Genomic DNA, 11,890 nt, shown 5'->3' on the forward strand with positions numbered 1-11,890 from the left:
ATTGCTACGTTCTTTCCTTCTAGAATGACGACGCTTTTTTGTAATAGATTTGTGACTCAACTCCGTCCTTGCGTCTCATATATCAGCACGTGTCCCCTTCTAGAACGTTGTCCTTGATAACAGAATGCTGCACACCATCCAGCTCATAGCCTCATTTGTCCTTCTTCTGGAAGCCTGTGGTCCCCTCCATGCCTTCTTGGTTACTCCCCTTGATCAACTCCCCCGATTTCTGGCCTCTTTTCGCCTATTGTACTTGCTTGATCAGTTTGGCTTTGTTGCCTTGGTCAAGCAGCATTCCTGCACATTTAACACTTGCTTTGCGCGATAAACCGATCAAGTAGCGTACTTTTTACCCCTAAACCGATGCATAAAATTAGCCTTATCAACTCTATTTATAAGCTCGGCAACGACCTCCAGCTGGATAACGATCTTGGCAAGGAATATTCACTCACGCTGAGAGTGAGCGACTCATTGGTTGCTACGTGCTTTCCTTCTAGAATGACGATACTTTTCAGTAACAGATTCATGACTCAGCTTCGTCCTTGAGTCTCATATATCAGCACGTGTCCCCTTCCAGAACATTTTCCTTGATAACAGAATGATACGCACCATCCAGCTCATTGCCTCACATGTCCTTCTTCTGGAAGTCAGTGGTCCCCTCCTTGACTCCTTGATTACCCCCCTTGATCAACTCTCCCGCTTTCTGGCCTTTTCCGCCTATTGTACTTGCTTGATCAGTTTGGCCTTGTTGCCTTGGTCAAGCGGCATTTCTGCACATTTAACACTTGCTTTGCGCGATAAAACCGATCAAGTAGCGTACATTTTACCCCTAAACCGATGCATGAAATGGGCCTTATCAAAGAGTTATTGATATAGATTTATTGTGTTTCATTTCATACAATAGCTATTGGCATAGCTATAAAACAGAGTATATGCTTGTTTGAACAGAGTATATGATTTGTTTGACATGGCTATTGACATAGCTATTGACATAGCTATAATAGTTATTGACATAGTTAATGATCATTTCATACAATACCTATTGACATTGAAGGGGTTGGCAGCGGAAGCGTGCAACATTTAATGATCACATAAATTTGATCTATTTAGCAGATTATTTGGACAAATTCTATTCGCGTAATTATCACATGTATCATGCTCATAACTTGAATTAAAACATGCTTTAGCATATAAAATCCCTAAAACATGCTTACTACGGAATTAGCCAATTTACCTCGTTGATTCAATCAAGAATCGATGATGGCTTGCTCCGTCTCCACGTGAAAATCTTCAATACTCGACCTTGGATCTTCTGACTGGTGTCCCAGACTATACGCTGATATTTGTGTGGGTAAATCTCACCAACGTACTAGGACTTGAATAACGAAGACAGAACTCAGCTCACGGAGGAGGCAAAATTTCGAGCTCTCTCTTTCTTAGAGGGGGACGAAAATTTGATAGAGTAATAATGTGTATTTTCTGTCTCTTTTATTCTCCTATTTATATTAAGTCACATATTGGGCCCAGTCAGGGATCTAAGGAAGAATTTGGAACAGGCCTCACCCAATTAGCTTTTTACCAATTAAATTGAACCCACAATTTAATATAAGCTTATATTGGAATATTACAAGCAGCCACTACAGAAGTAATATTGCACTGTCTTCCAAATCTGAAATTACAAGTATTCCGGGTTTCCTTTAATTGCATTTAATTTATTTCCCGCGCTTAAGATAGAAACATCCATTAATTAATTATTGTATGCTATGGACTTAATTAATTAACATATTTTAATCTCCAAGAGTGGACTTAGCAATAAACTCTTATTTATTATTCATGGAGCAATTAAACTCCAACTGGCTAGGTTCCTAATAATAAAACCTTGTTTCGAGCTCCTCTTGTGGATGTTATCAAACGAGACTCCCCTCGCGCACGATTCAACGTAATAGCAATCCTAGCACCGCTAGATAATGATCGCCACTACCCAATATACATGGATCGTTGGGTGACGAAAAACCCGCACCTTTGGTAAGTCAAAGTAGTAGATACTCAATATCGTATGCTCAATGCTAACGTACATTGATTATGAAATTAATTATCAAGACCTCGTCTTTCAGTAGATAGCATAAAGACTCGTCTTGTTGTTAGATCCATTCAGTGCTATACCACACCAACGTCATCTTATTTCAATAAGACTTAGAAATAATCGGACTGACATTGCAACCTTTCACGATAAGTAGTTTAAGCCTATCTAGATTGTGAAATTCTTATTTTTCTTTGTTTAGAATTGACCGTGTTACCTTAAATTGGATGACGCCCACAACCGGTCTACTAAAACAAAGACTTAGACTTTGTTACGTTTGCTTATACATTTAAATATGCAATAAAAACCATTAAATGTGAAACATAACAGCATTATGACAAAAAATAATCTGTTGCATTTATTGGAAAATAACAATTAGAGTTTTACAGTATCCAATCACTCGAAAGGTGATTTCTAGTATACAAAATCCTAACAGACATAGCTATAGACATAGCTATAATAACCAGTTAAGGATTTGTTTGAATGGTTGTTAGGATGGCTGTAGATTGAACCAGAAAGAGTTATTGATAAAGATTTTTTGTGTTTCATTTTGGATTTAGTAACAGAGTATACTTAATGCCCGAACTTATTATTGATATAGATTTATTGTGTTTCATTTTAAACCAGAAAACAGAAAAATATCAAAGCGAAAAAGGAGTACCTCGGTATAACCAAGCGAAAAAGGAGTACCTCGGTATAACCAACGGTTTATTCTGATTTTGAACAAAAAGTGGTTTGGATATTTGATCTTATCATGTTTTTTAGATGGATATGTAAAACAATTATCTCAAACTGATTTTTAAACCATGCAGTCTATAGTAATATATCAAATGTCAACAACTAGAATTAAATGTCAACAACTATTTTTTCTTATCAAATGTCAACAACTAGAATTAAATGTCAACAGCTATTTTTTCTTATCAAATGTCAACAACTAGAATTAAATATCAACAGCTATTTTTTCTTATTAAATGTCAACTACTATTTTTTCTTATGATTGCTGTTGACATGACTTATAATTGTAGTTGATATCGTTCTATGTGTAGTTGACATAGTATGTAACATAGTTGACATGGCTTGTACATGTAGTTGACACGATATGTACCGTAGTTGACATGACTTGTATGTGCTGCTGACACGAGATGCACCATAGTTGACATAATTATATTAGTTGTTGACATGGCTAGTATATATATTTGCCATAATTTTAATTGTAACTAACATGAATTTTATTGCACTGACAACAGAATGTTGTTCCATTCTAGGAGATTCCAGTGCCAAAAGTCAGAGTGCAAAATCAAATATCAACAACTAATAAGAAAATGTCAATAACTTGTAGCATATGTTAAAACTAAAAAACAACTATGTTTGTTAAAAAAGAACAATTATGTCTACTTTCTGCCGTAACTCTTGGCATTATGATCAATCACTTTATGACACTTTCCACAACGCCTATGAAGTTTACTTGCTTTTTCAATTGTTTTATCTATGCTCGACTTAATCCTGCTTTTCTTGTCACTTGCACCTCCCTTTGTACTAACCACATCTGGAGCATGTGCTGTTATTTCTTCAGGTACAGCAATACCATATATGTTCTTGATGGAATCATTTTTATCAACTGATGAAGATCCAGTAGTGTCATCAGTAAAAATTTGAGGACCAATACCCACAAGCAAATTATCCAATGCAATCAGATGATTTTTATTCTTAAAAGCGCGTTGATATAGACCAAAGTAACGTCCATGACACCTGTTACCAATATGTAGCTTGTCATCTTCGTTAGAACCTGCAAACATATAACATGTCAATATCCTATATAAATTATATGAACACTAAATATGTAACATGTCAACAGCTTATATAGTTTATGTCAACACAAAATTGAAATATACTAAACCTGAGTGTTTTTGGTAGATACAGAGAATGTCGTCGTCCTGTTTGAGCAACATATGACAAATAAACTAAAATATCTATAGGAAACAGTTCACATACCTTTGTCAGACGCACTTTCATCACTCGTGAGACCATGAACTGCCTTCAATAATTCACTTTTCAGCCGCTGGTTACCAACGTACTTCTCTGGAATATTGTTGACATCTTTGTTTCTGAAGACGAAGAAAAGGTGGTTGCATAGATAACCACACCTTTCAAATAGTTTACACTCACAATCAAATGACTCAGTCTCTATCTCATGTGTAACTGTGAAGGTCTTCTTTCTAGCATCAGAAACTTTAAAGACCTCGATGTTCTCCAAAGTGGACATGCTAATCATCCAACAACTCTTATCAGCCTCAGAAATCAATTCTTGTACCACTCTAAACATCCTATCCATGCCAATTGCTTCTCAAATGCTAAATCAGCGGCATATTTTGGAGAGATTATAGAATCATAATAGTCAAGCCTTTCAGTTTGATTCCTTTGAGCATCAATGTCATTATTATACTGAAGAGTGAAGTCAGCAAAATTAAACAACGGTTTCGAGTACCTCTTAAAAAAACTGTTTTCAGATTCTGAAAAAAGATGTTGTTCTCATTAAAGAACCCATAGGAACATCTCTAAAGTAGATTGGGATCCACAAATGTCTAATAGCAGACATCTCCTTAAACCATTTATGATCTTCCACACCATATTTTTCAACAATATCAGTCTATAATATGTCAAACTCATCTGGATCTAACAATTCTTACCAAACACAAGCCTTAAACTCCTTACTAACCTTTTCTCTATCAGAAAAAGATTTAGGTATTTTCTCAAACAACTTGCTCATAATATGCCACATGCACAAACGATGCCTTGTACCAGATAATACTTTCTCAATTGCAAGTCTCATTCCCCAATCTTAGTCTGTGATTATGATCCTTGGAGCAACACCCATGCATTCAACAAACACAGTGAAAAGCCATGAGAATGCATCACAATTCTCACTGTATACGAAACCAGCTCCAAATGCAATAGGACACCCGTGATTGTCTTTCCCGGTAAATGGACCAAACAACATACGATACCTATTGAACAAATAGATCAACACATTTTTAATAATAACCAATGTCAACTACAGATATATCCTATGTTAACTACTATGTCTACTACTAAGTCAACTAACTACTATGTATGTCAATTACCAAGTATAATAAATAAACTACCTGTTTTTCGAATATGTTGTATCAAATGCTACAACATCTCCAAACATATGGTAATGTTTCTGAGACTCATCATCAGACCAAAATAAGCTTACTAACTTATTATCACCAGGTGATAATTGATATTTGTAAAAAAAGCCTTCACAAATTCTCTTCTTCTCTTGCATCTGATTTAGGATCATTTTAACATCCACTTCTTTCAGTTTCTCTTTAATATCACGAGAACAATTCCTAACATCATTCAACGTACACCCAACAACATCATAACCACCCAAAAACTCCTTTAATAAGTTGTAAGTTGAAGTAGGACCGATGTTAGCTTTAATGCAATCTTCAACAAACTTGTGATGAACATCATTCATACTGCAATTTCCTTTCATAAATCGCTTATGATCTTTGTCAACCATAGCATGATTGTGTTCCTCAATGAATTGATGCACAAGATAATATTTAACACCACAATCAGAAAATAAACTTGAAACTGATCCTTGCTCCACATCCACACCTTTTTGTGCCACGTCTGTGTTTCTTCTTTGAAGTTACTTCATCATCATCTGACACGTTCACATCCTCAGATATACTTACATCGACATCCAACGGATCAACTGTATGAAAACCTTGTCTGTTGCAAACAACTTACTGAAAAGTAATAACACCACCACTAGATCTATTTCCAAATCTTCGACAATTAAAACAAGCCTCTTGAGCATACTTTTCATAAAAGGAAATTCCCTCCTCAAGTGAAGAAAATTTTTTACCTTCATAAAGCCTCAACTCAGCGTTGCAAATTGGAATAGCAGATCCTACAACATAATGGGAAAATATGTCAACAACCTAAAACAGATAATGTCAACTAGCATATCTTAACTGACCCACACCAGAATCCAGAATCAAAATCTCAAAATAAGCAGCACCAACATATCAGACATCCTATCATGGACTCTCAACCCTACCCATAACCCCTTCCTCCACCAACAAACACCACAGCAGGGGTTCTTCAGCCAGGGGAGGGTGCATTTTGCATACAACTATTTTGTATGTCAACAAAATGTCAACAAAGAGTATAGCTACATAGAATATTTAACAAGTAACATACATTGTGTCAACATATTTGCATTTATGTCAACAGAACATCAATTCAAACCAGAACACAATGTCAACTAGCATATCTTAACTGACCCACACCTGAATCAAAATCTCAAAATACGCAGCACCAACACACCAACACCAACATCTTAGACATCCTATCATGGACTGTCAACCATACCCATAACACCTTCCTCCAACAACAAACACCACAGCAGGGGCTCTTCAGCCAGGGGAGAGTGCATTTTGCATACAACTATTTTGTATGTCAACAAAGAGTATAACTATATAGAATATTTAACATGTAACATACATCATGTCAACAGATTTGCATTTATGTCAACAGAACATCAATTCAAATATCAACAGCTGTGCATTTATGTCAACGGAGTATAATTCTCCAACAAAGTACAAAAAAGTCATGTTAAGGAAAACCAATCCAAATTACCTTCACCATTCGTCGACGTCGACTCGGAATAAGATGAAGAATCCATCAGATAACACCTTAGGTAATGACTACGAATTGAACTCGAAGCTAAAGATGAAAAACAAAAAAAACTGATTAGAAACAAATTCGACTGGGCATCAACAAATAAAACATAAAAACAAAATCAAAGTCGATAAAATCAACCTAAAAACTTCAGATTCAACCAAACTCCGTCGAATTTGTCATTTTTTTCAAAAATTGATATACTGAGGAATCGTCGAATCAGAGATCGTTGAAATCGTTGAAATCGTCTGTGTTCTAATTTTCGAATCAATTGAATCAGAAAGCGTTGGAATCAATTGAATCAGAGATATCACAGAAATCGCCAATCTCACCAAAATCGCGATTGAAGGCTGAAGAACCCTAAACTAAACCATGAAATGACCATTATACCCTTTCATAATAAATTAATCTAAAAATATTTTGTGTGGCAAAATCTGGACCACTCATTTAATAAAAATGAGTGGCTGATGTTGCATCTCATTTCTCAATTAGACTAAAAAATCTCAATTGATCATGGACCGTGTAATGTATATATATGTATGTATATATATAGGGTTGTGATCATATGATAACCCATATTTATGGTGATAACCTAATAACCTATCATTCTATGGACGAAATATATCATTTTATAAAATAGAATATCATTTTATGGATTAAAGTATCATTCTATGCATGCTGTAGAATGATATTCTATTTTATCATTCTATACTTTTAATCCATAAAATGATATTCTATTTTATAAAATGATATATTTTGTCCATAGAATGATTGGTTATTAGGTTATCACCATAAATATGGGTTATCATATGATCACAACCCTATCTATATATATATATATATATAGGGATGTATTCATATCCTTTTCTCATATATTCTTCTTTTTCCTTCTTAATCTCAACCTTTAATTTTATAAATCGGATGGCTGAAATTAATCACTGATTCCATTAAATTATAATACCTTAATAAACGATTAAGGGTAGATTTGGTACATGATTATTTGATAGTTATGGAAATCCCATGATTCTCTCATGGGAATATACGGCAGTTTTTTTCCAAAAAACACGTCGATGAAGGAAGGTAATGCTGCGGTGTATATGATTTCGAATCTCTATTTTTTTCCAAGGTTTCAATTATCACAATTCTCAAATCTTTGCTCAATTAATCCTCGGGAGTGTAAGGTTGTCTAATTGGCGTTGGATCTACAGCTTTCGTTTCTAATCAATGGAAGAAGGTAAATCTCGAAGCTTCACGATTCTGTTTTTATTGCGGATGTTTCTGTCTCAATTTGTAGCAGTTTGATTATCTGATTTTTAACCAGCAATAATTAAGTGTATTGTGTTGCCATGGTATAACATGAGCGCTTGCTCTGAAACCTTCCTTCATGGATTCGCTCTCGGCATGTCGAAGGTATTAGGTTGAAACGAGACATATAATGCACATCTAGATGAAGCATAATGAACTTATGATCATATGTAATGCATAATTCTTTGAACTGCTATGTTTTCGGGGTAAAACGGTTTTTTTCTGGTTTGCGATGTGTGGCGCACGTTGCTTTTTTCCCCGTAAGGGTTTAATAATCCTAGGGGCTAGGGTATAGTATGTAAACATTAATAATAACATTTAACAAAGCTTTGTGTCTGACCCAGTAATAAATTACGTAGGTCTATAACGTACATAGTTTAATGGATAAAGTTTTTAACAATAATGCATCAACTGATTAACCGTAATGCACTATATTGTTTGTATAATGCATAATATATTATTTGGAATGTGTATGTTGTACGAATTAAAACAGGTATGATTTTATGTGCATTATTACCGGATGTTACTGCTTTACGCATTGCCGCAAGTTGCATTATGATATGTTTACGCTACTGAAGAAATATATATAGTATGCATTATTAATTGATGTAAGTGCATTACGAATTACAATATGTTGCATTATGATATATTTTAGATTCTGACTGCAGGTAATTGTCATGTATGCAGGTACTGTATGATCTTCACTCCTTTCACTGGAAAGGATAATCATGGTAGTCCTGTGACATTTGCAGCGGGGCTGGTTTGCAGCGAGAAAACAGGGGCTTTTGCTTGGCTGTTCAGACATTTTGTAGATTGTATGGGTGTAGCACCCAGGATGATTGTGACCGATCAAGATTTGGGTATGCGATCAGCGATTGAAGAGGTCCTAGTCGGCACACGTCACCGTTGGTGTATTTGGCATATTATGCATAAATTGGCAGTCAAGGTACCAAACAGATTATTGCGGGACGACAATTTCAAAAAGGAGTTTAACGCTTGTGTTTGGTCGGACCTATTAGAGCCGGACGAATTCGAGGAGGAGTGGAATAGATTGATCGTACATCATCAGCTAGAGGACGTCGAATGGTTCAAAACATTGTATACATATAGGGAGGTTACCATTGCATTACACATTAGGGGTGGTGCATTATTTGGTTAAAATTCACAAACAACGTTTAACAATGCATTACGTAGTACGAATACTTACATTATATGTAGATATGACGCACATAAAACTGAGGCGTACCTTATATGTTGCTTAATAAATGTAATGTAAAATATACAAATGCATTATGTGGAGGTGCCATTGCATTATTCCTACGCATTGGTGCATTATTTGGTTAAAATTCACAAACAACGTTTAATAATGCATTACGTATTACGAATACTTACATTATATGCAGATATGATGCACACAAAATTGAGGCGTACTATATACGGCTCAGTATATTAGGTGTACAATATACACAAGCATTATTTGGTTATGCCTTTGCATTACGCATAAGGTTTGGTGCATTATTTGGTATATGTTGGTCATTATGAGAGTACATCGTCCACCTAAACAGACCAAAAAAACATAACACAAACAAGCAAATAACATAATACATCCATTAATGGTCGCCAGAGTTTCACATGATAGAAATCAAAAAATGATATTTTAAAAAACATTGTTCAGTGTATTCAAGCTTGCAAAAAGGAAATAAAGTGCAAATTCTTCCAACAAATACTAGAAATAATCACGCCCTACAACCCATAATTTTCTACCCACTTTTCGAAATTGAAATTTTTAGGTTTATCTCTCCAGAACTTGGTTGTCTTTTTTTGGTTTGCGGCACCGCGGACATTGTAGGGAGAAGTCAGTAGCACCCTTGCAAATTTGATTCGAAACATTTCAAGACTTTTGCTTCCCTTTACCGGAATCAAATCATCGACTGCATCATCGAGTTCCGATCTTACTCATTTTTCTGAAATTGCACAAACAAAGAATCAAATTCAAACCTTTTCCATACAGTAGAGTACGATATGTGTAATGATGTGTTCGTCATAATGTGTTCATATTAAAGCAACCGGCGTACTTAATCAGATCACATGAATGATTGCGTAACACATTCGCATAATGCATTAAACATCCCTGATAATGCACTAATAATCACTGATAATGCACTCAATATTACTGGTAATGCCAGTAGATACCACTGACAATGCAATCAATAATAATGATAATGCATTAGATAATACATTACTTAAAATGCATAAAATACTACAATTGACAAAATATTACTGATAATTCATTACATACTCCTGATAATGCGTTATTATTTCATCGGACTACACATTTTTTCACAGAACCTCTGTACTGCATATTTTATGAAACACAATTCATACATTATGTTCGGAAATTCAAATGACCTTATCACGCATTTCATCCAAAATGCAAATGTACTTGTGTTACCAACAAATTGTAATACAAAACACACAATTTCAGTTCGACAATTAATCTGTAATGCACGTTTTGATAAACATAATGCATAACATATGTTACATAATGCTTAGTTCATATGAATTAAACTCCATATAAAAAAAGTATTTTTCAATTTGTAACTAATATACCACAAATAATGCACATAATAACTCCAAAAACCCATGCTTATAGTTCCACAAATCATTGAACATATCTGAAATTATGAACCGTGTGAAGTATTTAGTCATCACACCACACAACATGTATACTGGGGATTTAACAGAATTGCTAAAACCATCACTCACAATATGAAAAAACAAATATTGATTTGAAGCAGGACGATGTAAAATTATACCTGCAGCCTCTGTTACTTGCGATAGCGGACGACCCCTCTTCGGCATTTTCGATCTGGCAAAACCAACAAACACGTATCATGGTACTGGAATTCATCATTATATAACCGAACCCAAAAACGGGTCTGCGAAATCACGAAACCACCGCTTTGGTCTGCAAAATCACAAAAAAAAGACACGTAAATCACTCTTGAAACATACCTATTGGAAATTAGTCGGGGTTTCCGAGTCGATTTCAGCGTTGAAAGCTAATTCCCTCGGAAAATTTGGTCGAGAAAATCAAAATTCTCCAAAAGCGGCGCTGGGGATGTTGAAATATAGGGTTTTCGTAGTGGAGAGAGTGGGAGTAGATGTAAGGGTTGTGGGATTAATGACTGATGGAAGAAGGAGAATTGTTGCGTTCGAAATCCCGTAAAATTAGCAGTTTCCAAGATTTGGCGGTTCAGCTTCTGTCAAATGGCCAAATTACCCCTATACTGCATTACGCCAACTTCTATAATGCAACGCGGATGAAAATTTAGGCACACAATCCAATCCGTCGATTCCCTAGATCTAATGGTTATTATTAAGAAGGAAAAAGGATGTAAGAGTGGAAAAGGAGAATAAGGCCCCCATATATATATATATATATATATATATATATATATATATATATATATATATATAGGGTTTTGATCTATGCAAAACTAGATTTAAATACAGAAACGCAGAACAATATCATACGTAGGGCACTTTTAGGTCATAGTTAGTTAATATTTAGGTCATGCTAACAAAGCATGACCTAAAATGATCTTAGCATGACATTAAACCCAAATATTATAATATGACCTAAAATTGCTTAATTATGACCTTCCATGTTTTTGGTTAATTATTGACCATTAGATCATCTAATCCTAGGGTCAAAATTTGAGCTGTATTTCTGGATTTAAATGTATTTTTATTTTGACCATCTCCATATATATATATATATATATA

General features: G+C 34.9%; 1 protein-coding gene across 1 annotated transcript; it reads right to left on the reverse strand.

Moving 5' to 3' along the window:
- Positions 1-3,471: 3,471 nt before the first annotated feature.
- On the reverse strand, positions 3,472-4,412 carry LOC121765136. The gene is made up of 2 exons (XM_042161203.1): positions 4,073-4,412; positions 3,472-3,866 (listed from the first exon to the last, which is right to left on the reverse strand). Exons 1-2 carry the CDS (start codon positions 4,410-4,412, stop codon positions 3,472-3,474), a joined length of 735 nt encoding a protein of 244 aa, XP_042017137.1.
- Between the last annotated feature and the right edge of the window lie 7,478 nt (positions 4,413-11,890).

Source organism: Salvia splendens, chromosome 1 (genome assembly GCF_004379255.2).
Source record: "Salvia splendens isolate huo1 chromosome 1, SspV2, whole genome shotgun sequence".
Taxonomy (NCBI): Eukaryota; Viridiplantae; Streptophyta; class Magnoliopsida; order Lamiales; family Lamiaceae; genus Salvia; species Salvia splendens.